At 40.2% G+C, this 27,443-nt stretch overlaps 2 protein-coding genes across 2 annotated transcripts in view; one reads left to right on the top strand and one right to left on the bottom strand.

Annotated features, from left to right (window-relative positions):
- Positions 1-684: 684 nt before the first annotated feature.
- On the bottom strand, positions 685-1,320 carry LOC137393136 (phospholipid scramblase-like). Its single transcript, XM_068079561.1, has one exon. The coding sequence runs from the start codon at positions 1,318-1,320 to the stop codon at positions 685-687; it is 636 nt and encodes a 211-aa protein (XP_067935662.1).
- Positions 1,321-1,489: 169 nt separating this feature from the next.
- Positions 1,490-27,443, top strand: part of LOC137393135 (uncharacterized) — a 43,053-nt gene continuing 17,099 nt past the window's right edge. Inside the window, exons 1-52 of the mRNA XM_068079560.1 lie at positions 1,490-1,565; positions 2,388-2,559; positions 2,750-2,907; positions 3,151-3,316; positions 3,968-4,212; positions 4,388-4,601; positions 5,027-5,321; positions 5,382-5,581; positions 6,007-6,203; positions 6,348-6,561; positions 6,987-7,183; positions 7,328-7,541; positions 7,967-8,208; positions 8,308-8,521; positions 8,947-9,188; positions 9,288-9,501; positions 9,927-10,123; positions 10,268-10,481; positions 10,907-11,148; positions 11,248-11,461; positions 11,887-12,178; positions 12,242-12,441; positions 12,867-13,063; positions 13,208-13,421; positions 13,847-14,088; positions 14,188-14,401; positions 14,827-15,068; positions 15,168-15,381; positions 15,807-16,098; positions 16,162-16,361; positions 16,787-17,028; positions 17,128-17,341; positions 17,767-18,008; positions 18,108-18,321; positions 18,747-18,943; positions 19,088-19,301; positions 19,727-19,968; positions 20,068-20,281; positions 20,707-20,948; positions 21,048-21,261; positions 21,687-21,883; positions 22,028-22,241; positions 22,667-22,908; positions 23,008-23,221; positions 23,647-23,888; positions 23,988-24,201; positions 24,627-24,868; positions 24,968-25,181; positions 25,607-25,848; positions 25,948-26,161; positions 26,587-26,828; positions 26,928-27,141. Of these exons, the coding sequence (XP_067935661.1) occupies positions 1,490-1,565; positions 2,388-2,559; positions 2,750-2,907; positions 3,151-3,316; positions 3,968-4,212; positions 4,388-4,601; positions 5,027-5,321; positions 5,382-5,581; positions 6,007-6,203; positions 6,348-6,561; positions 6,987-7,183; positions 7,328-7,541; positions 7,967-8,208; positions 8,308-8,521; positions 8,947-9,188; positions 9,288-9,501; positions 9,927-10,123; positions 10,268-10,481; positions 10,907-11,148; positions 11,248-11,461; positions 11,887-12,178; positions 12,242-12,441; positions 12,867-13,063; positions 13,208-13,421; positions 13,847-14,088; positions 14,188-14,401; positions 14,827-15,068; positions 15,168-15,381; positions 15,807-16,098; positions 16,162-16,361; positions 16,787-17,028; positions 17,128-17,341; positions 17,767-18,008; positions 18,108-18,321; positions 18,747-18,943; positions 19,088-19,301; positions 19,727-19,968; positions 20,068-20,281; positions 20,707-20,948; positions 21,048-21,261; positions 21,687-21,883; positions 22,028-22,241; positions 22,667-22,908; positions 23,008-23,221; positions 23,647-23,888; positions 23,988-24,201; positions 24,627-24,868; positions 24,968-25,181; positions 25,607-25,848; positions 25,948-26,161; positions 26,587-26,828; positions 26,928-27,141 (11,360 nt within the window). The remainder of the gene's footprint in view (positions 1,566-2,387; positions 2,560-2,749; positions 2,908-3,150; positions 3,317-3,967; positions 4,213-4,387; positions 4,602-5,026; positions 5,322-5,381; positions 5,582-6,006; positions 6,204-6,347; positions 6,562-6,986; positions 7,184-7,327; positions 7,542-7,966; positions 8,209-8,307; positions 8,522-8,946; positions 9,189-9,287; positions 9,502-9,926; positions 10,124-10,267; positions 10,482-10,906; positions 11,149-11,247; positions 11,462-11,886; positions 12,179-12,241; positions 12,442-12,866; positions 13,064-13,207; positions 13,422-13,846; positions 14,089-14,187; positions 14,402-14,826; positions 15,069-15,167; positions 15,382-15,806; positions 16,099-16,161; positions 16,362-16,786; positions 17,029-17,127; positions 17,342-17,766; positions 18,009-18,107; positions 18,322-18,746; positions 18,944-19,087; positions 19,302-19,726; positions 19,969-20,067; positions 20,282-20,706; positions 20,949-21,047; positions 21,262-21,686; positions 21,884-22,027; positions 22,242-22,666; positions 22,909-23,007; positions 23,222-23,646; positions 23,889-23,987; positions 24,202-24,626; positions 24,869-24,967; positions 25,182-25,606; positions 25,849-25,947; positions 26,162-26,586; positions 26,829-26,927; positions 27,142-27,443) is intronic.

Raw genomic sequence — 27,443 nt, 5'->3', positions numbered from 1 at the left:
TCTTATAGTGGTCTTGCCAATCCAACAGCCAGACATAATACCAGACACTGTCTTTGTCAATGGTGAGTACTGATTCAGATAAGATATATCACTGTTATACAACTCGTTCAGGTGGAAGCCACATTGGCACCAACCATTGAGTGTGTCAAGCGAACATTTTTTTAAGGAGTGCTTCTGGAGAGAGTCACTAGTAAGCTGCTTTATATAAAAAAGTGCTGATGCTGTTTAATTTAAGAGGTTGTTTGCAATCACGATTGTAGAAACCGATTTGAAAAATTTAGTAAAAATATTGACACTAGATTACTGTGGCCAAAAACATGCAAAGCTGAATATCACAAATAGCATAGCTCTGTATCCTTCACTCTGTTTTCTGGAAAGTAATAGGCAGTTCATGCCTGTATAGGATTCTACTGCTTGTGTGTGGTGGGCAACTCTTCAAACATCGAGTATGAAGTCTGCTTTGCTTGCTGGAAGTGGAGACTGCGCGTGTTGGCTGAATATGTCTCAGGCCAGTGACAAGGGAACCGCAGAAAGCGCTTTAAAATTTAATTCTTGTCACCAACAATGGGCTTTTTGAAAATGGAACTGCAACTTCCTGTTTGCAGGACAGGCACTCCAGACCATTAAGCCACGGCTGCTTCATGTTTTTCTTTTCCTAATTAGTGGTTTGACCTGTTGGGTCTGCTAGTTGGTGTGGCCCAGAGTGGGCCTCGTAAAGCAACAATTGCCTTTACTACTGCAGGTTGTTCTCTGGTTGTTAGGATAGCTATGAGGATCATTAGAATCAGTCAGAGCATTCGGACAGGGAGAGTTGGGGTAGGGAGAGTTGGGATAGGGAGAGTTGAGATAGGGAGAGTTGAGGTAGGGAGAGTTGGGATAAGGAAAGTTAAGAAAGGGAGAGTTGAGATAGGGAAAGCTGAGATAGGGAGAGTTGAGATAGGGAGAGTTAATATAGGGAGCGTTGGGATAGGGAGAGTTGGGATAGGGAGAGTTGAGATAGGGAGAGTTGATATAGGGAGAGTTGAGATAGGGAGAGGTGAGATAGGGAGAGTTGAGATAGGGAGAGTTGATATAGGGAGAGTTGAGATAGGGAGAGTTGGGACAGGGAGAGTTGGGATAGGGAGAGTTGAGATAGGGAGAGGTGAGATAGGGAGTTGAGATAGGGAGAGTTGATATAGGGAGAGTTGAGATAGGGAGAGTTGGGACAGGGAGAGTTGGGATAGGGAGAGTTGAGATAGGGAGAGTTGGGATAGGGAGAGTCGAGATAGGGAGAGTTGGGATAGGGAGAGTTGGGATAGAGAAAGTTGGGATAAGAAGCATTAAATAGAAATTTTACTATCACTGCTAAGGAGCTTAACTAGTAGCATGTTTCCTAATAGTTGTTGCAGAAGAGGATATTGATTCGCTGTTGATAATAATTGGGTTCTCTTTGTCAACATCTGCCCCGCTCCCCACCACCAGTACCTCTGCTTCTACCCTCGATCAGACAATGACGAGCACCAGCACAGAGCACCTATCAACTACTTCTATGTTCACTACAGAGCCGACCCTCCCGGACGACCTGGGTAAGTAAACATTGCTATCACCAGCAGGCTATGAGCCTCTATCACTATTGTCAACTGGATGTTTTTAAAGACAAAATGGCGGCCTATATTTGATGATCTGGCAAAGCTGATCCTTCAGTGTTTGCTTGTTAAACTTGTAAACAAAATGAAGAGATCCCAATAAATTGCAGAAAGTCAAAATGACGTATTAAGGAGCTACATTTGACCAATGAGATGGAACCACAACGTTTTCCAGCTTACGCCTTATAACGATAAAGACGATTGCATGAATTTAGTGCTTGGAATTGCTTAAACAGACCTTATAGTTGCTTCTTTAGTCAGTCAATCATTATTTTTGTTGTTGCCAAACACCAATTTTCAAGTATCCCAATGTTTTATTTTACCATTTTCGGTTAGCTTGGACTATGTTAACCCATGTGCAGCCCCGCTATGTGAAATGTCGCTATGTTGGCTTATATATTACTAGTACCCTGGTCGTCCGGTGTGCCGTAAGAGATCATCGGGTGTAATAGATATCTGTACAATTATTCGGCGATGTAGCAGGGTGGTTGAGTGGCACGGCTGGTAATGTGCCTGGCTATTAAGGTTGTATGTAACACGGCTCTTATTATAGTAAAGATTGCCATATAAGGTTGTATGTAACACGGCTCTTATTATAGTAAAGATTGCCATATAAGGTTGTATGTAACACGGCTCTTATTATAGTAAAGATTGCCATATAAGGTTGTATGTAACGCGTAATAAGTTCCTATGCTAGGCTGAACCTCACCGTTACGCCAACAAATCAGACATGACCTTAGCAGTGATACCTTCTGCTTGTAGTTGTACTTGTACTAAACATAACAACAGCCATGACAAAAGATGAAACACTCACCAACAGTTCGAGCAGACAGTTCGGCGAGACATCTGACCAGTTGTGTGAAGTTATAAATATGAGGATTGCTCAGTCATCGTTGCGGCCTGTCTACATCGGCTGCCGACTGCGGAATGTCTGGTCAGTGCTCTTAAGATATGTTGTAAGCCGGTGCATTTGCCCTTTCACATTTTGCTACAAAAGTTCATGCTAGAATATCGCTGACATGATGCATGAAAGCTGTTAAAGCGGGTAGACAGCAATTTCTTACATTTACTACCGCATTTACTACCATTGTTTTATTAACTGATTTAATAAACCTGATCGATAGGGAATCTATGAACGATCTGGTGCTGCAAGTACTTCTCGTCTTCCGTCAGAATCAGACGATCGACCGCCTAATAATTATTACTGAGCTGGAAAATGTCACCTCAACTCTGATTGGCTATCTCACGCAATTGAATGCTACAGAAGTTTCCCCAGTTACAGGTTAGAGCAGCTTTCAGATTTGAACTTGTTGGGAAACCAGATCGTGTTAAAAGTTATAGTATGGCACAAGATTTGTTTAAATCTGTTTGCTGCTGTATGACCCTTGTGCTGCAAACTGCCCTTTTGCTGCTGGGCTGACAGCCGCTTATTGATCCAAGTTAAATGTTGCCAGGGGCAACTTGCGATCACAAGTTGCTTGCTGACTTATGCTATTTATTTACATTTAGCTTGTTTTCCGTTTAGAATTAGTTGATTGGCAGACAGTCTTTGAACTTGTCATGTCAATTATTATGGAAAGCGGACAATGTGACTATCAACAATTCAACTGTGGGGATGGAAAATGTATTGATGTGTTATCCGTCTGTGACAAGAGATATGATTGCCAAAGTGGAGCAGATGAAATTGGCTGGTAAGTGACGAATTTTAGCCAAATTGACTGACAGGGACACGTATAAATATACATAGCCTTGAAACCTGTACCATACTACCTTACTCCGCAGTCTAAATTGACAGACAAAGACAGGTATATATATATATATATATATATGTATATATATATATATATATATATATATATATATATATATATATATATATATATATATATATATGGCCTTAAAACCTGCACCATACTAGCTCACTCTACAGTTACCTAGGCCCACTTTTATGTCATATTGTGGCCCCAGACAGGTCTCATATCAGATATCTGCGGCCTGGTCCGGTTGGTCTTTCTGTTTATCTCACAGAGATAATATGTATTGATAAATTTAAAATTGCATTGGAAGAGTACTTGTTGGATAATGTAAGATAGCCCACACCTAGGCTTGCTCACTGACATTCAGGCCCAGCACCTTGATTAGCTATGCTATTATGCATTGGAGACAGGGTCACTAATGTCATGGCCTATAATTGATATAATAGCTACATATGTATTTCCTCTTATCTCCATTACTACTACATACAGATTGTTTATGATGCAAAAAGAACAAATCAAGAAACTAATCATGGGTAAACTGGTAAAACATGAAAAGATGAAATGAGAACCAATCTTGTATTGCAGTGCTGAAGCATGCAGTAGTGATGTACCAGTGGAATGCAGAGACATTGTACCATATACAACATTGTCAAACACCGTCTACAGCCTGAACACTTCTGATGAGAAATCAAACTTCATGGTGGAAGTCAAGAACCAACTGGAAAGTTGTAAGATAGATGAATGTGTGGCCCGCTCCCTGTTTTGTAAGCTGACCTTTCCCAGATGTCTGCTGGGGTCGGAACAGCATATATGTCGACAGACCTGTTTAGGTAAAAAATGGATGGAACGGAAAGACGAAAAGTCTGAGAATCTAAACTATTATATCTGTAGAGTAATTAGTAAAAGCTTTAAAGTGATTTAAAGAAAATATAAAAATGCTAACAAGTTTTAAAATGCTATATTGAATGATTTTTGTTGTTATCTAGTTTTGTTCGATATGTTTAGAGGCAATCGAGAAAGGATGTTTGAAGAACCAAACGCAAGAATTGGAAAACATTTGCATGAAGCTACCGGAAGAGCGATGTTTGTCAGAGCCTATCGACAACATGATGAATATGTGTGGAGAAGATGAGTTTCCTTGCGGTGACGGAAAATGTATTCACGGGCTGAGCGTATGTGACAAGACTTATGATTGCAGGACTGGAGCAGACGAGATGTGGTACGCAATGACTATACTTTTAAACAAATCGTATTCAGTATCCTACGATGACATCGTCTTCTTGTATAAGAATTATTTGGAAGGTTTGCAGTGAATTTATAGATACGCGCGCAGGTGATTTTGCTACTTGAGATATTTACACTCATAAACGATGCGATGTCAGTTGTATTTTCGATGTTCTGCGTTCACTGTAATATGTAGAAACCAAAAGCCGGATTTCTGAGTACATTATGGTCTTATACGAGTTTATTGTCTCCTGCTTCATGGACAGAACTTGACTAGGTTTATTTAATGCAGTTTTCACATGGGTGTGTTTTCACATTTACGCATTACCTGTAACTGTTCATAGCTTTCTGTACTAACTTCTGTGAAGTTACAAGCATGAGCTCAACCATTTCGATATGATTTTTCTGTTTGTTTTGAAGTGATGAAAAGTGTTCTCCTGCGCCTGAGGAATGTAAAGATATCGTTCCATACACCACCTATCCAAATAAGATCTTTGAATTGGAGACGGAAGAAGACTATTTGAACTTCTCGACGACCATTCAGAAGGCGCTGGCTAATTGTACTATAAATGAGTTGACGGCTAAATGGGGTGTCTGCAACATGATGTTCCCAAGATGTCTGATGGGATTCGAGTTACAGCTCTGTAGAAATACATGTCTAAGTACGCTTCTATCTTGCCCTCTTGTAATGACTGTTTCGAAAATACATTTCGATGTCTCAAAAATTTCTAGCTAGTCATTTTCACCTGTTCATTTTGCAGATGCTACGTACGAGTATTGCTCCGGAGAAGGGCGAGAACAGCTGGTGATGCTGTGCATGAAGTTACCGGAAGAGCGATGTTTGTCAGAGCCTATCGACAACATGATGAATATGTGTGGAGAAGATGAGTTTCCTTGCGGTGACGGAAAATGTATTCACGGGCTGAGCGTATGTGACAAGACTTATGATTGCAGGACTGGAGCAGACGAGATGTGGTACGCAATGACTATACTTTTAAACAAATCGTATTCAGTATCCTACGATGACATCGTCTTCTTGTATAAGAATTATTTGGAAGGTTTGCAGTGAATTTATAGATACGCGCGCAGGTGATTTTGCTACTTGAGATATTTACACTCATAAACGATGCGATGTCAGTTGTATTTTCAATGTTCTGCGTTCACTGTAATATGTAGAAACCATATGCCGGATTTTTGAGTCCTTTATGGTCTTATACGAGTTTGTTGTCTTCTGCTCCATAGACAGAACTTGACTAGGTTTATTTAATGCGGTTTTCACATGGGTGTGTTTTCACATTTACGCATTACCTGTAACTGTTCATAGCTTTCTGTACTAACTTCTGTGAAGTTACAAGCATGAGCTCAACCATTTCGATATGATTTTTCTGTTTGTTCTGAAGTGATGAAAAGTGTTCTCCTGCGCCCGAGGAATGTAAAGATATCGTTCCATACACCACCTATCCAAATAAGATCTTTGAATTGGAGACGGAAGAAGACTATTTGAACTTCTCGACGACCATTCAGAAGGCGCTGGCTAATTGTACTATAGATGAGTTAACGGCTAAATGGGGTGTCTGCAACATGATGTTCCCAAGATGTCTGATGGGATTCGAGTTACAGCTCTGTAGAAATACATGTCTAAGTACGCTTCTATCTTGCCCTCTTGTAATGACTGTTTCGAAAATACATTTCGTTGTCTCAAAAATTTCTAGCTAGTCATTTTCACCTGTTCATTTTGCAGATGCTACGTACGAGTATTGCTCCAGAGAAGGGCGAGAACAGCTGGTGATGCTGTGCATGAAGTTACCGGAAGATCGATGTTTGTCAGAGCCTATCGACAACATGATGAATATGTGTGGAGAAGATGAGTTTCCTTGCGGTGACGGAAAATGTATTCACGGGTTGAGCGTATGTGACAAGACTTATGATTGCAGGACTGGAGCAGACGAGATGTGGTACGCAATGATTATATTTTTAAACAAATCGTATTCATTATCCTACGACGACATCGTCTTCATGTATAAGAATTGTTTGGAAGGTTTGCAGTGAATTTATAGATACGCGCGCAGGTGATTTTGCTACTTGAGATTTTTACACTCATAAACGATGCGATGTCAGTTGTATTTTCGATGTTCTGCGTTCACTGTAATATGTAGAAACCATATGCCGGATTTTTGAGTACTTTATGGTCTTATACGAGTTTTTTGTCTTCTGCTCCATGGACAGAACTTGACTAGGTTTATTTAATGCGGTTTTCACATGGGTGTGTTTTCACATATACGCACTACCTGTAACTGTTCATAGCTTTCTGTACTAACTTCTGTGAAGTTACAAGCATGAGCTCAACCATTTCGATATGATTTTTCTGTTTGTTTTGAAGTGATGAAAAGTGTTCTCCTGCGCCCGAGGAATGTAAAGATATCGTTCCATACACCACCTATCCAAATAAGATCTTTGAATTGGAGACGGAAGAAGACTATTTGAACTTCTCGACGACCATTCAGAAGGCGCTGGCTAATTGTACTATAGATGAGTTAACGGCTAAATGGGGTGTCTGCAACATGATGTTCCCAAGATGTCTGATGGGATTCGAGTTACAGCTCTGTAGAAATACATGTCTAAGTACGCTTCTATCTTGCCCTCTTGTAATGACTGTTTCGAAAATATATTTCGTTGTCTCAAAAATTTCTAGCTAGTCATTTTCACCTGTTCATTTTGCAGATGCTACGTACGAGTATTGCTCCGGAGAAGGGCGAGAACAGCTGGTGATGCTGTGCATGAAGTTACCGGAAGAGCGATGTTTGTCAGAGCCTATCGACAACATGATGAATATGTGTGGAGAAGATGAGTTTCCTTGCGGTGACGGAAAATGTATTCACGGGCTGAGCGTATGTGACAAGACTTATGATTGCAGGACTGGAGCAGACGAGATGTGGTACGCAATGACTATACTTTTAAACAAATCGTATTCAGTATCCTACGATGACATCGTCTTCTTGTATAAGAATTATTTGGAAGGTTTGCAGTGAATTTATAGATACTCGCGCAGGTGATTTTGCTACTTGAGATATTTACACTCATAAACGCTGCGATGTCAGTTGTATTTTCGATGTTCTGCGTTCACTGTAATATGTAGAAACCAAAAGCCGGATTTCTGAGTACATTATGGTCTTATACGAGTTTATTGTCTCCTGCTTCATGGACAGAACTTGACTAGGTTTATTTAATGCAGTTTTCACATGGGTGTGTTTTCACATTTACGCATTACCTGTAACTGTTCATAGCTTTCTGTACTAACTTCTGTGAAGTTACAAGCATGAGCTCAACCATTTCGATATGATTTTTCTGTTTGTTTTGAAGTGATGAAAAGTGTTCTCCTGCGCCTGAGGAATGTAAAGATATCGTTCCATACACCACCTATCCAAATAAGATCTTTGAATTGGAGACGGAAGAAGACTATTTGAACTTCTCGACGACCATTCAGAAGGCGCTGGCTAATTGTACTATAAATGAGTTGACGGCTAAATGGGGTGTCTGCAACATGATGTTCCCAAGATGTCTGATGGGATTCGAGTTACAGCTCTGTAGAAATACATGTCTAAGTACGCTTCTATCTTGCCCTCTTGTAATGACTGTTTCGAAAATACATTTCGATGTCTCAAAAATTTCTAGCTAGTCATTTTCACCTGTTCATTTTGCAGATGCTACGTACGAGTATTGCTCCGGAGAAGGGCGAGAACAGCTGGTGATGCTGTGCATGAAGTTACCGGAAGAGCGATGTTTGTCAGAGCCTATCGACAACATGATGAATATGTGTGGAGAAGATGAGTTTCCTTGCGGTGACGGAAAATGTATTCACGGGCTGAGCGTATGTGACAAGACTTATGATTGCAGGACTGGAGCAGACGAGATGTGGTACGCAATGACTATACTTTTAAACAAATCGTATTCAGTATCCTACGATGACATCGTCTTCTTGTATAAGAATTATTTGGAAGGTTTGCAGTGAATTTATAGATACGCGCGCAGGTGATTTTGCTACTTGAGATATTTACACTCATAAACGATGCGATGTCAGTTGTATTTTCAATGTTCTGCGTTCACTGTAATATGTAGAAACCATATGCCGGATTTTTGAGTCCTTTATGGTCTTATACGAGTTTGTTGTCTTCTGCTCCATAGACAGAACTTGACTAGGTTTATTTAATGCGGTTTTCACATGGGTGTGTTTTCACATTTACGCATTACCTGTAACTGTTCATAGCTTTCTGTACTAACTTCTGTGAAGTTACAAGCATGAGCTCAACCATTTCGATATGATTTTTCTGTTTGTTCTGAAGTGATGAAAAGTGTTCTCCTGCGCCCGAGGAATGTAAAGATATCGTTCCATACACCACCTATCCAAATAAGATCTTTGAATTGGAGACGGAAGAAGACTATTTGAACTTCTCGACGACCATTCAGAAGGCGCTGGCTAATTGTACTATAGATGAGTTAACGGCTAAATGGGGTGTCTGCAACATGATGTTCCCAAGATGTCTGATGGGATTCGAGTTACAGCTCTGTAGAAATACATGTCTAAGTACGCTTCTATCTTGCCCTCTTGTAATGACTGTTTCGAAAATACATTTCGTTGTCTCAAAAATTTCTAGCTAGTCATTTTCACCTGTTCATTTTGCAGATGCTACGTACGAGTATTGCTCCAGAGAAGGGCGAGAACAGCTGGTGATGCTGTGCATGAAGTTACCGGAAGATCGATGTTTGTCAGAGCCTATCGACAACATGATGAATATGTGTGGAGAAGATGAGTTTCCTTGCGGTGACGGAAAATGTATTCACGGGTTGAGCGTATGTGACAAGACTTATGATTGCAGGACTGGAGCAGACGAGATGTGGTACGCAATGATTATATTTTTAAACAAATCGTATTCATTATCCTACGACGACATCGTCTTCATGTATAAGAATTGTTTGGAAGGTTTGCAGTGAATTTATAGATACGCGCGCAGGTGATTTTGCTACTTGAGATTTTTACACTCATAAACGATGCGATGTCAGTTGTATTTTCGATGTTCTGCGTTCACTGTAATATGTAGAAACCATATGCCGGATTTTTGAGTACTTTATGGTCTTATACGAGTTTTTTGTCTTCTGCTCCATGGACAGAACTTGACTAGGTTTATTTAATGCGGTTTTCACATGGGTGTGTTTTCACATATACGCACTACCTGTAACTGTTCATAGCTTTCTGTACTAACTTCTGTGAAGTTACAAGCATGAGCTCAACCATTTCGATATGATTTTTCTGTTTGTTTTGAAGTGATGAAAAGTGTTCTCCTGCGCCCGAGGAATGTAAAGATATCGTTCCATACACCACCTATCCAAATAAGATCTTTGAATTGGAGACGGAAGAAGACTATTTGAACTTCTCGACGACCATTCAGAAGGCGCTGGCTAATTGTACTATAGATGAGTTAACGGCTAAATGGGGTGTCTGCAACATGATGTTCCCAAGATGTCTGATGGGATTCGAGTTACAGCTCTGTAGAAATACATGTCTAAGTACGCTTCTATCTTGCCCTCTTGTAATGACTGTTTCGAAAATATATTTCGTTGTCTCAAAAATTTCTAGCTAGTCATTTTCACCTGTTCATTTTGCAGATGCTACGTACGAGTATTGCTCCGGAGAAGGGCGAGAACAGCTGGTGATGCTGTGCATGAAGTTACCGGAAGAGCGATGTTTGTCAGAGCCTATCGACAACATGATGAATATGTGTGGAGAAGATGAGTTTCCTTGCGGTGACGGAAAATGTATTCACGGGCTGAGCGTATGTGACAAGACTTATGATTGCAGGACTGGAGCAGACGAGATGTGGTACGCAATGACTATACTTTTAAACAAATCGTATTCAGTATCCTACGATGACATCGTCTTCTTGTATAAGAATTATTTGGAAGGTTTGCAGTGAATTTATAGATACGCGCGCAGGTGATTTTGCTACTTGAGATATTTACACTCATAAACGATGCGATGTCAGTTGTATTTTCGATGTTCTGCGTTCACTGTAATATGTAGAAACCAAAAGCCGGATTTCTGAGTACATTATGGTCTTATACGAGTTTATTGTCTCCTGCTTCATGGACAGAACTTGACTAGGTTTATTTAATGCAGTTTTCACATGGGTGTGTTTTCACATTTACGCATTACCTGTAACTGTTCATAGCTTTCTGTACTAACTTCTGTGAAGTTACAAGCATGAGCTCAACCATTTCGATATGATTTTTCTGTTTGTTTTGAAGTGATGAAAAGTGTTCTCCTGCGCCTGAGGAATGTAAAGATATCGTTCCATACACCACCTATCCAAATAAGATCTTTGAATTGGAGACGGAAGAAGACTATTTGAACTTCTCGACGACCATTCAGAAGGCGCTGGCTAATTGTACTATAAATGAGTTGACGGCTAAATGGGGTGTCTGCAACATGATGTTCCCAAGATGTCTGATGGGATTCGAGTTACAGCTCTGTAGAAATACATGTCTAAGTACGCTTCTATCTTGCCCTCTTGTAATGACTGTTTCGAAAATACATTTCGATGTCTCAAAAATTTCTAGCTAGTCATTTTCACCTGTTCATTTTGCAGATGCTACGTACGAGTATTGCTCCGGAGAAGGGCGAGAACAGCTGGTGATGCTGTGCATGAAGTTACCGGAAGAGCGATGTTTGTCAGAGCCTATCGACAACATGATGAATATGTGTGGAGAAGATGAGTTTCCTTGCGGTGACGGAAAATGTATTCACGGGCTGAGCGTATGTGACAAGACTTATGATTGCAGGACTGGAGCAGACGAGATGTGGTACGCAATGACTATACTTTTAAACAAATCGTATTCAGTATCCTACGATGACATCGTCTTCTTGTATAAGAATTATTTGGAAGGTTTGCAGTGAATTTATAGATACGCGCGCAGGTGATTTTGCTACTTGAGATATTTACACTCATAAACGATGCGATGTCAGTTGTATTTTCAATGTTCTGCGTTCACTGTAATATGTAGAAACCATATGCCGGATTTTTGAGTCCTTTATGGTCTTATACGAGTTTGTTGTCTTCTGCTCCATAGACAGAACTTGACTAGGTTTATTTAATGCGGTTTTCACATGGGTGTGTTTTCACATTTACGCATTACCTGTAACTGTTCATAGCTTTCTGTACTAACTTCTGTGAAGTTACAAGCATGAGCTCAACCATTTCGATATGATTTTTCTGTTTGTTCTGAAGTGATGAAAAGTGTTCTCCTGCGCCCGAGGAATGTAAAGATATCGTTCCATACACCACCTATCCAAATAAGATCTTTGAATTGGAGACGGAAGAAGACTATTTGAACTTCTCGACGACCATTCAGAAGGCGCTGGCTAATTGTACTATAGATGAGTTAACGGCTAAATGGGGTGTCTGCAACATGATGTTCCCAAGATGTCTGATGGGATTCGAGTTACAGCTCTGTAGAAATACATGTCTAAGTACGCTTCTATCTTGCCCTCTTGTAATGACTGTTTCGAAAATACATTTCGTTGTCTCAAAAATTTCTAGCTAGTCATTTTCACCTGTTCATTTTGCAGATGCTACGTACGAGTATTGCTCCGGAGAAGGGCGAGAACAGCTGGTGATGCTGTGCATGAAGTTACCGGAAGATCGATGTTTGTCAGAGCCTATCGACAACATGATGAATATGTGTGGAGAAGATGAGTTTCCTTGCGGTGACGGAAAATGTATTCACGGGTTGAGCGTATGTGACAAGACTTATGATTGCAGGACTGGAGCAGACGAGATGTGGTACGCAATGATTATATTTTTAAACAAATCGTATTCATTATCCTACGACGACATCGTCTTCATGTATAAGAATTGTTTGGAAGGTTTGCAGTGAATTTATAGATACGCGCGCAGGTGATTTTGCTACTTGAGATTTTTACACTCATAAACGATGCGATGTCAGTTGTATTTTCGATGTTCTGCGTTCACTGTAATATGTAGAAACCATATGCCGGATTTTTGAGTACTTTATGGTCTTATACGAGTTTTTTGTCTTCTGCTCCATGGACAGAACTTGACTAGGTTTATTTAATGCGGTTTTCACATGGGTGTGTTTTCACATATACGCACTACCTGTAACTGTTCATAGCTTTCTGTACTAACTTCTGTGAAGTTACAAGCATGAGCTCAACCATTTCGATATGATTTTTCTGTTTGTTTTGAAGTGATGAAAAGTGTTCTCCTGCGCCCGAGGAATGTAAAGATATCGTTCCATACACCACCTATCCAAATAAGATCTTTGAATTGGAGACGGAAGAAGACTATTTGAACTTCTCGACGACCATTCAGAAGGCGCTGGCTAATTGTACTATAGATGAGTTAACGGCTAAATGGGGTGTCTGCAACATGATGTTCCCAAGATGTCTGATGGGATTCGAGTTACAGCTCTGTAGAAATACATGTCTAAGTACGCTTCTATCTTGCCCTCTTGTAATGACTGTTTCGAAAATATATTTCGTTGTCTCAAAAATTTCTAGCTAGTCATTTTCACCTGTTCATTTTGCAGATGCTACGTACGAGTATTGCTCCGGAGAAGGGCGAGAACAGCTGGTGATGCTGTGCATGAAGTTACCGGAAGAGCGATGTTTGTCAGAGCCTATCGACAACATGATGAATATGTGTGGAGAAGATGAGTTTCCTTGCGGTGACGGAAAATGTATTCACGGGCTGAGCGTATGTGACAAGACTTATGATTGCAGGACTGGAGCAGACGAGATGTGGTACGCAATGACTATACTTTTAAACAAATCGTATTCAGTATCCTACGATGACATCGTCTTCTTGTATAAGAATTATTTGGAAGGTTTGCAGTGAATTTATAGATACGTGCGCAGGTGATTTTGCTACTTGAGATATTTACACTCATAAACGATGCGATGTCAGTTGTATTTTCGATGTTCTGCGTTCACTGTAATATGTAGAAACCAAAAGCCGGATTTTTGAGTACTTTATGGTCTTATACGAGTTTATTGTCTCCTGCTTCATGGACAGAACTTGACTAGGTTTATTTAATGCGGTTTTCACATGGGTGTGTTTTCACATTTACGCATTACCTGCAACTGTTCATAGCTTTCTGTACTAACTTCTGTGAAGTTACAAGCATGAGCTCAACCATTTCGATATGATTTTTCTGTTTGTTTTGAAGTGCTGAAAAGTGTTCTCCTGCGCCCGAGGAATGTAAAGATATCGTTCCATACACCACCTATCCAAATAAGATCTTTGAATTGGAGACGGAAGAAGACTATTTGAACTTCTCGACGACCATTCAGAAGGCGCTGGCTAATTGTACTATAGATGAGTTAACGGCTAAATGGGGTGTCTGCAACATGATGTTCCCAAGATGTCTGATGGGATTCGAGTTACAGCTCTGTAGAAATACATGTCTAAGTACGCTTCTATCTTGCCCTCTTGTAATGACTGTTTCGAAAATACATTTCGTTGTCTCAAAAATTTCTAGCTAGTCATTTTCACCTGTTCATTTTGCAGATGCTACGTACGAGTATTGCTCCGGAGAAGGGCGAGAACAGCTGGTGATGCTGTGCATGAAGTTACCGGAAGAGCGATGTTTGTCAGAGCCTATCGACAACATGATGAATATGTGTGGAGAAGATGAGTTTCCTTGCGGTGACGGAAAATGTATTCACGGGTTGAGCGTATGTGACAAGACTTATGATTGCAGGACTGGAGCAGACGAGATGTGGTACGCAATGACTATACTTTTAAACAAATCGTATTCAGTATCCTACGATGACATCATCTTCTTGTATAAGAATTATTTGGAAGGTTTGCAGTGAATTTATAGATACGCGCGCAGGTGATTTTGCTACTTGAGATATTTACACTCATAAACGATGCGATGTCAGTTGTATTTTCGATGTTCTGCGTTCACTGTAATATGTAGAAACCATATGCCGGATTTTTGAGTACTTTATGGTCTTATACGAGTTTATTGTCTCCTGCTTCATGGACAGAACTTGACTAGGTTTATTTAATGCGGTTTTCACATGGGTGTGTTTTCACATTTACGCATTACCTGTAACTGTTCATAGCTTTCTGTACTAACTTCTGTGAAGTTACAAGCATGAGCTCAACCATTTCGATATGATTTTTCTGTTTGTTTTGAAGTGATGAAAAGTGTTCTCCTGCGCCCGAGGAATGTAAAGATATCGTTCCATACACCACCTATCCAAATAAGATCTTTGAATTGGAGACGGAAGAAGACTATTTGAACTTCTCGACGACCATTCAGAAGGCGCTGGCTAATTGTACTATAGATGAGTTAACGGCTAAATGGGGTGTCTGCAACATGATGTTCCCAAGATGTCTGATGGGATTCGAGTTACAGCTCTGTAGAAATACATGTCTAAGTACGCTTCTATCTTGCCCTCTTGTAATGACTGTTTCGAAAATACATTTCGTTGTCTCAAAAATTTTTAGCTAGTCATTTTCACCTGTTCATTTTGCAGATGCTACGTACGAGTATTGCTCCGGAGAAGGGCGAGAACAGCTGGTGATGCTGTGCATGAAGTTACCGGAAGAGCGATGTTTGTCAGAGCCTATCGACAACATGATGAATATGTGTGGAGAAGATGAGTTTCCTTGCGGTGACGGAAAATGTATTCACGGGCTGAGCGTATGTGACAAGACTTATGATTGCAGGACTGGAGCAGACGAGATGTGGTACGCAATGATTATACTTTTAAACAAATCGTATTCAGTATCCTACGATGACATCGTCTTCTTGTATAAGAATTATTTGGAAGGTTTGCAGTGAAATTATAGATACGCGCGCAGGTGATTTTGCTACTTGAGATATTTACACTCATAAACGATGCGATGTCAGTTGTATTTTCGATGTTCTGCGTTCACTGTAATATGTAGAAACCATATGCCGGATTTTTGAGTACTTTATGGTCTTATACGAGTTTATTGTCTCCTGCTTCATGGACAGAACTTGACTAGGTTTATTTAATGCGGTTTTCACATGGGTGTGTTTTCACATTTACGCATTACCTGTAACTGTTCATAGCTTTCTGTACTAACTTCTGTGAAGTTACAAGCATGAGCTCAACCATTTCGATATGATTTTTCTGTTTGTTTTGAAGTGATGAAAAGTGTTCTCCTGCGCCCGAGGAATGTAAAGATATCGTTCCATACACCACCTATCCAAATAAGATCTTTGAATTGGAGACGGAAGAAGATTATTTGAACTTCTCGACGACCATTCAGAAGGCGCTGGCTAATTGTACTATAGATGAGTTAACGGCTAAATGGGGTGTCTGCAACATGATGTTCCCAAGATGTCTGATGGGATTCGAGTTACAGCTCTGTAGAAATACATGTCTAAGTACGCTTCTATCTTGCCCTCTTGTAATGACTGTTTCGAAAATACATTTCGTTGTCTCAAAAATTTCTAGCTAGTCATTTTCACCTGTTCATTTTGCAGATGCTACGTACGAGTATTGCTCCGGAGAAGGGCGAGAACAGCTGGTGATGCTGTGCATGAAGTTACCGGAAGATCGATGTTTGTCAGAGCCTATCGACAACATGATGAATATGTGTGGAGAAGATGAGTTTCCTTGCGGTGACGGAAAATGTATTCACGGGTTGAGCGTATGTGACAAGACTTATGATTGCAGGACTGGAGCAGACGAGATGTGGTACGCAATGATTATATTTTTAAACAAATCGTATTCATTATCCTACGACGACATCGTCTTCATGTATAAGAATTGTTTGGAAGGTTTGCAGTGAATTTATAGATACGCGCGCAGGTGATTTTGCTACTTGAGATATTTACACTCATAAACGATGCGATGTCAGTTGTATTTTCGATGTTCTGCGTTCACTGTAATATGTAGAAACCATATGCCGGATTTTTGAGTACTTTATGGTCTTATACGAGTTTATTGTCTCCTGCTTCATGGACAGAACTTGACTAGGTTTATTTAATGCGGTTTTCACATGGGTGTGTTTTCACATTTACGCATTACCTGTAACTGTTCATAGCTTTCTGTACTAACTTCTGTGAAGTTACAAGCATGAGCTCAACCATTTCGATATGATTTTTCTGTTTGTTTTGAAGTGATGAAAAGTGTTCTCCTGCGCCCGAGGAATGTAAAGATATCGTTCCATACACCACCTATCCAAATAAGATCTTTGAATTGGAGACGGAAGAAGACTATTTGAACTTCTCGACGACCATTCAGAAGGCGCTGGCTAATTGTACTATAGATGAGTTAACGGCTAAATGGGGTGTCTGCAACATGATGTTCCCAAGATGTCTGATGGGATTCGAGTTACAGCTCTGTAGAAATACATGTCTAAGTACGCTTCTATCTTGCCCTCTTGTAATGACTGTTTCGAAAATATATTTCGTTGTCTCAAAAATTTCTAGCTAGTCATTTTCACCTGTTCATTTTGCAGATGCTACGTACGAGTATTGCTCCGGAGAAGGGCGAGAACAGCTGGTGATGCTGTGCATGAAGTTACCGGAAGAGCGATGTTTGTCAGAGCCTATCGACAACATGATGAATATGTGTGGAGAAGATGAGTTTCCTTGCGGTGACGGAAAATGTATTCACGGGCTGAGCGTATGTGACAAGACTTATGATTGCAGGACTGGAGCAGACGAGATGTGGTACGCAATGACTATACTTTTAAACAAATCGTATTCAGTATCCTACGATGACATCGTCTTCTTGTATAAGAATTATTTGGAAGGTTTGCAGTGAATTTATAGATACGCGCGCAGGTGATTTTGTTACTTGAGATATTTACACTCATAAACGATGCGATGTCAGTTGTATTTTCGATGTTCTGCGTTCACTGTAATATGTAGAAACCAAAAGCCGGATTTTTGAGTACTTTATGGTCTTATACGAGTTTATTGTCTCCTGCTTCATGGACAGAACTTGACTAGGTTTATTTAATGCGGTTTTCACATGGGTGTGTTTTCACATTTACGCATTACCTGTAACTGTTCATAGCTTTCTGTACTAACTTCTGTGAAGTTACAAGCATGAGCTCAACCATTTCGATATGATTTTTCTGTTTGTTTTGAAGTGATGAAAAGTGTTCTCCTGCGCCCGAGGAATGTAAAGATATCGTTCCATACACCACCTATCCAAATAAGATCTTTGAATTGGAGACGGAAGAAGATTATTTGAACTTCTCGACGACCATTCAGAAGGCGCTGGCTAATTGTACTATAGATGAGTTAACGGCTAAATGGGGTGTCTGCAACATGATGTTCCCAAGATGTCTGATGGGATTCGAGTTACAGCTCTGTAGAAATACATGTCTAAGTACGCTTCTATCTTGCCCTCTTGTAATGACTGTTTCGAAAATACATTTCGTTGTCTCAAAAATTTCTAGCTAGTCATTTTCACCTGTTCATTTTGCAGATGCTACGTACGAGTATTGCTCCGGAGAAGGGCGAGAACAGCTGGTGATGCTGTGCATGAAGTTACCGGAAGATCGATGTTTGTCAGAGCCTATCGACAACATGATGAATATGTGTGGAGAAGATGAGTTTCCTTGCGGTGACGGAAAATGTATTCACGGGTTGAGCGTATGTGACAAGACTTATGATTGCAGGACTGGAGCAGACGAGATGTGGTACGCAATGATTATATTTTTAAACAAATCGTATTCATTATCCTACGACGACATCGTCTTCATGTATAAGAATTGTTTGGAAGGTTTGCAGTGAATTTATAGATACGCGCGCAGGTGATTTTGCTACTTGAGATATTTACACTCATAAACGATGCGATGTCAGTTGTATTTTCGATGTTCTGCGTTCACTGTAATATGTAGAAACCATATGCCGGATTTTTGAGTACTTTATGGTCTTATACGAGTTTATTGTCTCCTGCTTCATGGACAGAACTTGACTAGGTTTATTTAATGCGGTTTTCACATGGGTGTGTTTTCACATTTACGCATTACCTGTAACTGTTCATAGCTTTCTGTACTAACTTCTGTGAAGTTACAAGCATGAGCTCAACCATTTCGATATGATTTTTCTGTTTGTTTTGAAGTGATGAAAAGTGTTCTCCTGCGCCCGAGGAATGTAAAGATATCGTTCCATACACCACCTATCCAAATAAGATCTTTGAATTGGAGACGGAAGAAGACTATTTGAACTTCTCGACGACCATTCAGAAGGCGCTGGCTAATTGTACTATAGATGAGTTAACGGCTAAATGGGGTGTCTGCAACATGATGTTCCCAAGATGTCTGATGGGATTCGAGTTACAGCTCTGTAGAAATACATGTCTAAGTACGCTTCTATCTTGCCCTCTTGTAATGACTGTTTCGAAAATATATTTCGTTGTCTCAAAAATTTCTAGCTAGTCATTTTCACCTGTTCATTTTGCAGATGCTACGTACGAGTATTGCTCCGGAGAAGGGCGAGAACAGCTGGTGATGCTGTGCATGAAGTTACCGGAAGAGCGATGTTTGTCAGAGCCTATCGACAACATGATGAATATGTGTGGAGAAGATGAGTTTCCTTGCGGTGACGGAAAATGTATTCACGGGCTGAGCGTATGTGACAAGACTTATGATTGCAGGACTGGAGCAGACGAGATGTGGTACGCAATGACTATACTTTTAAACAAATCGTATTCAGTATCCTACGATGACATCGTCTTCTTGTATAAGAATTATTTGGAAGGTTTGCAGTGAATTTATAGATACGCGCGCAGGTGATTTTGTTACTTGAGATATTTACACTCATAAACGATGCGATGTCAGTTGTATTTTCGATGTTCTGCGTTCACTGTAATATGTAGAAACCAAAAGCCGGATTTTTGAGTACTTTATGGTCTTATACGAGTTTATTGTCTCCTGCTTCATGGACAGAACTTGACTAGGTTTATTTAATGCGGTTTTCACATGGGTGTGTTTTCACATTTACGCATTACCTGTAACTGTTCATAGCTTTCTGTACTAACTTCTGTGAAGTTACAAGCATGAGCTCAACCATTTCGATATGATTTTTCTGTTTGTTTTGAAGTGATGAAAAGTGTTCTCCTGCGCCCGAGGAATGTAAAGATATCGTTCCATACACCACCTATCCAAATAAGATCTTTGAATTGGAGACGGAAGAAGATTATTTGAACTTCTCGACGACCATTCAGAAGGCGCTGGCTAATTGTACTATAGATGAGTTAACGGCTAAATGGGGTGTCTGCAACATGATGTTCCCAAGATGTCTGATGGGATTCGAGTTACAGCTCTGTAGAAATACATGTCTAAGTACGCTTCTATCTTGCCCTCTTGTAATGACTGTTTCGAAAATACATTTCGTTGTCTCAAAAATTTCTAGCTAGTCATTTTCACCTGTTCATTTTGCAGATGCTACGTACGAGTATTGCTCCGGAGAAGGGCGAGAACAGCTGGTGATGCTGTGCATGAAGTTACCGGAAGATCGATGTTTGTCAGAGCCTATCGACAACATGATGAATATGTGTGGAGAAGATGAGTTTCCTTGCGGTGACGGAAAATGTATTCACTCGTTGAGCGTATGTGACAAGACTTATGATTGCAGGACTGGAGCAGACGAGATGTGGTACGCAATGATTATATTTTTAAACAAATCGTATTCATTATCCTACGACGACATCGTCTTCATGTATAAGAATTGTTTGGAAGGTTTGCAGTGAATTTATAGATACGCGCGCAGGTGATTTTGCTACTTGAGATATTTACACTCATAAACGATGCGATGTCAGTTGTATTTTCGATGTTCTGCGTTCACTGTAATATGTAGAAACCATATGCCGGATTTTTGAGTACTTTATGGTCTTATACGAGTTTATTGTCTCCTGCTTCATGGACAGAACTTGACTAGGTTTATTTAATGCGGTTTTCACATGGGTGTGTTTTCACATTTACGCATTACCTGTAACTGTTCATAGCTTTCTGTACTAACTTCTGTGAAGTTACAAGCATGAGCTCAACCATTTCGATATGATTTTTCTGTTTGTTTTGAAGTGATGAAAAGTGTTCTCCTGCGCCCGAGGAATGTAAAGATATCGTTCCATACACCACCTATCCAAATAAGATCTTTGAATTGGAGACGGAAGAAGACTATTTGAACTTCTCGACGACCATTCAGAAGGCGCTGGCTAATTGTACTATAGATGAGTTAACGGCTAAATGGGGTGTCTGCAACATGATGTTCCCAAGATGTCTGATGGGATTCGAGTTACAGCTCTGTAGAAATACATGTCTAAGTACGCTTCTATCTTGCCCTCTTGTAATGACTGTTTCGAAAATATATTTCGTTGTCTCAAAAATTTCTAGCTAGTCATTTTCACCTGTTCATTTTGCAGATGCTACGTACGAGTATTGCTCCGGAGAAGGGCGAGAACAGCTGGTGATGCTGTGCATGAAGTTACCGGAAGAGCGATGTTTGTCAGAGCCTATCGACAACATGATGAATATGTGTGGAGAAGATGAGTTTCCTTGCGGTGACGGAAAATGTATTCACGGGTTGAGCGTATGTGACAAGACTTATGATTGCAGGACTGGAGCAGACGAGATGTGGTACGCAATGACTATACTTTTAAACAAATCGTATTCAGTATCCTACGATGACATCGTCTTCTTGTATAAGAATTATTTGGAAGGTTTGCAGTGAATTTATAGATACGCGCGCAGGTGATTTTGCTACTTGAGATATTTACACTCATAAACGATGCGATGTCAGTTGTATTTTCGATGTTCTGCGTTCACTGTAATATGTAGAAACCAAAAGCCGGATTTTTGAGTACTTTATGGTCTTATACGAGTTTATTGTCTCCTGCTTCATGGACAGAACTTGACTAGGTTTATTTAATGCGGTTTTCACATGGGTGTGTTTTCACATTTACGCATTACCTGTAACTGTTCATAGCTTTCTGTACTAACTTCTGTGAAGTTACAAGCATGAGCTCAACCATTTCGATATGATTTTTCTGTTTGTTTTGAAGTGATGAAAAGTGTTCTCCTGCGCCCGAGGAATGTAAAGATATCGTTCCATACACCACCTATCCAAATAAGATCTTTGAATTGGAGACGGAAGAAGATTATTTGAACTTCTCGACGACCATTCAGAAGGCGCTGGCTAATTGTACTATAGATGAGTTAACGGCTAAATGGGATGTCTGCAACATGATGTTCCCAAGATGTCTGATGGGATTCGAGTTACAGCTCTGTAGAAATACATGTCTAAGTACGCTTCTATCTTGCCCTCTTGTAATGACTGTTTCGAAAATATATTTCGTTGTCTCAAAAATTTCTAGCTAGTCATTTTCACCTGTTCATTTTGCAGATGCTACGTACGAGTATTGCTCCGGAGAAGGGCGAGAACAGCTGGTGATGCTGTGCATGAAGTTACCGGAAGAGCGATGTTTGTCAGAGCCTATCGACAACATGATGAATATGTGTGGAGAAGATGAGTTTCCTTGCGGTGACGGAAAATGTATTCACGGGCTGAGCGTATGTGACAAGACTTATGATTGCAGGACTGGAGCAGACGAGATGTGGTACGCAATGACTATACTTTTAAACAAATCGTATTCAGTATCCTACGATGACATCGTCTTCTTGTATAAGAATTATTTGGAAGGTTTGCAGTGAATTTATAGATACGCGCGCAGGTGATTTTGCTACTTGAGATATTTACACTCATAAACGATGCGATGTCAGTTGTATTTTCGATGTTCTGCGTTCACTGTAATATGTAGAAACCAAAAGCCGGATTTCTGAGTACATTATGGTCTTATACGAGTTTATTGTCTCCTGCTTCATGGACAGAACTTGACTAGGTTTATTTAATGCAGTTTTCACATGGGTGTGTTTTCACATTTACGCATTACCTGTAACTGTTCATAGCTTTCTGTACTAACTTCTGTGAAGTTACAAGCATGAGCTCAACCATTTCGATATGATTTTTCTGTTTGTTTTGAAGTGATGAAAAGTGTTCTCCTGCGCCTGAGGAATGTAAAGATATCGTTCCATACACCACCTATCCAAATAAGATCTTTGAATTGGAGACGGAAGAAGACTATTTGAACTTCTCGACGACCATTCAGAAGGCGCTGGCTAATTGTACTATAAATGAGTTGACGGCTAAATGGGGTGTCTGCAACATGATGTTCCCAAGATGTCTGATGGGATTCGAGTTACAGCTCTGTAGAAATACATGTCTAAGTACGCTTCTATCTTGCCCTCTTGTAATGACTGTTTCGAAAATACATTTCGATGTCTCAAAAATTTCTAGCTAGTCATTTTCACCTGTTCATTTTGCAGATGCTACGTACGAGTATTGCTCCGGAGAAGGGCGAGAACAGCTGGTGATGCTGTGCATGAAGTTACCGGAAGAGCGATGTTTGTCAGAGCCTATCGACAACATGATGAATATGTGTGGAGAAGATGAGTTTCCTTGCGGTGACGGAAAATGTATTCACGGGCTGAGCGTATGTGACAAGACTTATGATTGCAGGACTGGAGCAGACGAGATGTGGTACGCAATGACTATACTTTTAAACAAATCGTATTCAGTATCCTACGATGACATCGTCTTCTTGTATAAGAATTATTTGGAAGGTTTGCAGTGAATTTATAGATACGCGCGCAGGTGATTTTGCTACTTGAGATATTTACACTCATAAACGATGCGATGTCAGTTGTATTTTCAATGTTCTGCGTTCACTGTAATATGTAGAAACCATATGCCGGATTTTTGAGTCCTTTATGGTCTTATACGAGTTTGTTGTCTTCTGCTCCATAGACAGAACTTGACTAGGTTTATTTAATGCGGTTTTCACATGGGTGTGTTTTCACATTTACGCATTACCTGTAACTGTTCATAGCTTTCTGTACTAACTTCTGTGAAGTTACAAGCATGAGCTCAACCATTTCGATATGATTTTTCTGTTTGTTCTGAAGTGATGAAAAGTGTTCTCCTGCGCCCGAGGAATGTAAAGATATCGTTCCATACACCACCTATCCAAATAAGATCTTTGAATTGGAGACGGAAGAAGACTATTTGAACTTCTCGACGACCATTCAGAAGGCGCTGGCTAATTGTACTATAGATGAGTTAACGGCTAAATGGGGTGTCTGCAACATGATGTTCCCAAGATGTCTGATGGGATTCGAGTTACAGCTCTGTAGAAATACATGTCTAAGTACGCTTCTATCTTGCCCTCTTGTAATGACTGTTTCGAAAATACATTTCGTTGTCTCAAAAATTTCTAGCTAGTCATTTTCACCTGTTCATTTTGCAGATGCTACGTACGAGTATTGCTCCGGAGAAGGGCGAGAACAGCTGGTGATGCTGTGCATGAAGTTACCGGAAGATCGATGTTTGTCAGAGCCTATCGACAACATGATGAATATGTGTGGAGAAGATGAGTTTCCTTGCGGTGACGGAAAATGTATTCACGGGTTGAGCGTATGTGACAAGACTTATGATTGCAGGACTGGAGCAGACGAGATGTGGTACGCAATGATTATATTTTTAAACAAATCGTATTCATTATCCTACGACGACATCGTCTTCATGTATAAGAATTGTTTGGAAGGTTTGCAGTGAATTTATAGATACGCGCGCAGGTGATTTTGCTACTTGAGATTTTTACACTCATAAACGATGCGATGTCAGTTGTATTTTCGATGTTCTGCGTTCACTGTAATATGTAGAAACCATATGCCGGATTTTTGAGTACTTTATGGTCTTATACGAGTTTTTTGTCTTCTGCTCCATGGACAGAACTTGACTAGGTTTATTTAATGCGGTTTTCACATGGGTGTGTTTTCACATATACGCACTACCTGTAACTGTTCATAGCTTTCTGTACTAACTTCTGTGAAGTTACAAGCATGAGCTCAACCATTTCGATATGATTTTTCTGTTTGTTTTGAAGTGATGAAAAGTGTTCTCCTGCGCCCGAGGAATGTAAAGATATCGTTCCATACACCACCTATCCAAATAAGATCTTTGAATTGGAGACGGAAGAAGACTATTTGAACTTCTCGACGACCATTCAGAAGGCGCTGGCTAATTGTACTATAGATGAGTTAACGGCTAAATGGGGTGTCTGCAACATGATGTTCCCAAGATGTCTGATGGGATTCGAGTTACAGCTCTGTAGAAATACATGTCTAAGTACGCTTCTATCTTGCCCTCTTGTAATGACTGTTTCGAAAATATATTTCGTTGTCTCAAAAATTTCTAGCTAGTCATTTTCACCTGTTCATTTTGCAGATGCTACGTACGAGTATTGCTCCGGAGAAGGGCGAGAACAGCTGGTGATGCTGTGCATGAAGTTACCGGAAGAGCGATGTTTGTCAGAGCCTATCGACAACATGATGAATATGTGTGGAGAAGATGAGTTTCCTTGCGGTGACGGAAAATGTATTCACGGGCTGAGCGTATGTGACAAGACTTATGATTGCAGGACTGGAGCAGACGAGATGTGGTACGCAATGACTATACTTTTAAACAAATCGTATTCAGTATCCTACGATGACATCGTCTTCTTGTATAAGAATTATTTGGAAGGTTTGCAGTGAATTTATAGATACGTGCGCAGGTGATTTTGCTACTTGAGATATTTACACTCATAAACGATGCGATGTCAGTTGTATTTTCGATGTTCTGCGTTCACTGTAATATGTAGAAACCAAAAGCCGGATTTTTGAGTACTTTATGGTCTTATACGAGTTTATTGTCTCCTGCTTCATGGACAGAACTTGACTAGGTTTATTTAATGCGGTTTTCACATGGGTGTGTTTTCACATTTACGCATTACCTGCAACTGTTCATAGCTTTCTGTACTAACTTCTGTGAAGTTACAAGCATGAGCTCAACCATTTCGATATGATTTTTCTGTTTGTTTTGAAGTGCTGAAAAGTGTTCTCCTGCGCCCGAGGAATGTAAAGATATCGTTCCATACACCACCTATCCAAATAAGATCTTTGAATTGGAGACGGAAGAAGACTATTTGAACTTCTCGACGACCATTCAGAAGGCGCTGGCTAATTGTACTATAGATGAGTTAACGGCTAAATGGGGTGTCTGCAACATGATGTTCCCAAGATGTCTGATGGGATTCGAGTTACAGCTCTGTAGAAATACATGTCTAAGTACGCTTCTATCTTGCCCTCTTGTAATGACTGTTTCGAAAATACATTTCGTTGTCTCAAAAATTTCTAGCTAGTCATTTTCACCTGTTCATTTTGCAGATGCTACGTACGAGTATTGCTCCGGAGAAGGGCGAGAACAGCTGGTGATGCTGTGCATGAAGTTACCGGAAGAGCGATGTTTGTCAGAGCCTATCGACAACATGATGAATATGTGTGGAGAAGATGAGTTTCCTTGCGGTGACGGAAAATGTATTCACGGGTTGAGCGTATGTGACAAGACTTATGATTGCAGGACTGGAGCAGACGAGATGTGGTACGCAATGACTATACTTTTAAACAAATCGTATTCAGTATCCTACGATGACATCATCTTCTTGTATAAGAATTATTTGGAAGGTTTGCAGTGAATTTATAGATACGCGCGCAGGTGATTTTGCTACTTGAGATATTTACACTCATAAACGATGCGATGTCAGTTGTATTTTCGATGTTCTGCGTTCACTGTAATATGTAGAAACCATATGCCGGATTTTTGAGTACTTTATGGTCTTATACGAGTTTATTGTCTCCTGCTTCATGGACAGAACTTGACTAGGTTTATTTAATGCGGTTTTCACATGGGTGTGTTTTCACATTTACGCATTACCTGTAACTGTTCATAGCTTTCTGTACTAACTTCTGTGAAGTTACAAGCATGAGCTCAACCATTTCGATATGATTTTTCTGTTTGTTTTGAAGTGATGAAAAGTGTTCTCCTGCGCCCGAGGAATGTAAAGATATCGTTCCATACACCACCTATCCAAATAAGATCTTTGAATTGGAGACGGAAGAAGACTATTTGAACTTCTCGACGACCATTCAGAAGGCGCTGGCTAATTGTACTATAGATGAGTTAACGGCTAAATGGGGTGTCTGCAACATGATGTTCCCAAGATGTCTGATGGGATTCGAGTTACAGCTCTGTAGAAATACATGTCTAAGTACGCTTCTATCTTGCCCTCTTGTAATGACTGTTTCGAAAATACATTTCGTTGTCTCAAAAATTTTTAGCTAGTCATTTTCACCTGTTCATTTTGCAGATGCTACGTACGAGTATTGCTCCGGAGAAGGGCGAGAACAGCTGGTGATGCTGTGCATGAAGTTACCGGAAGAGCGATGTTTGTCAGAGCCTATCGACAACATGATGAATATGTGTGGAGAAGATGAGTTTCCTTGCGGTGACGGAAAATGTATTCACGGGCTGAGCGTATGTGACAAGACTTATGATTGCAGGACTGGAGCAGACGAGATGTGGTACGCAATGATTATACTTTTAAACAAATCGTATTCAGTATCCTACGATGACATCGTCTTCTTGTATAAGAATTATTTGGAAGGTTTGCAGTGAAATTATAGATACGCGCGCAGGTGATTTTGCTACTTGAGATATTTACACTCATAAACGATGCGATGTCAGTTGTATTTTCGATGTTCTGCGTTCACTGTAATATGTAGAAACCATATGCCGGATTTTTGAGTACTTTATGGTCTTATACGAGTTTATTGTCTCCTGCTTCATGGACAGAACTTGACTAGGTTTATTTAATGCGGTTTTC

Source organism: Watersipora subatra, chromosome 4 (assembly GCF_963576615.1).
Source record: "Watersipora subatra chromosome 4, tzWatSuba1.1, whole genome shotgun sequence".
Taxonomy (NCBI): domain Eukaryota; kingdom Metazoa; phylum Bryozoa; class Gymnolaemata; order Cheilostomatida; family Watersiporidae; genus Watersipora; species Watersipora subatra.
Note: the sequence above shows the minus strand (reverse complement) of the source record. Positions and strands in the feature narration are given on the sequence as shown.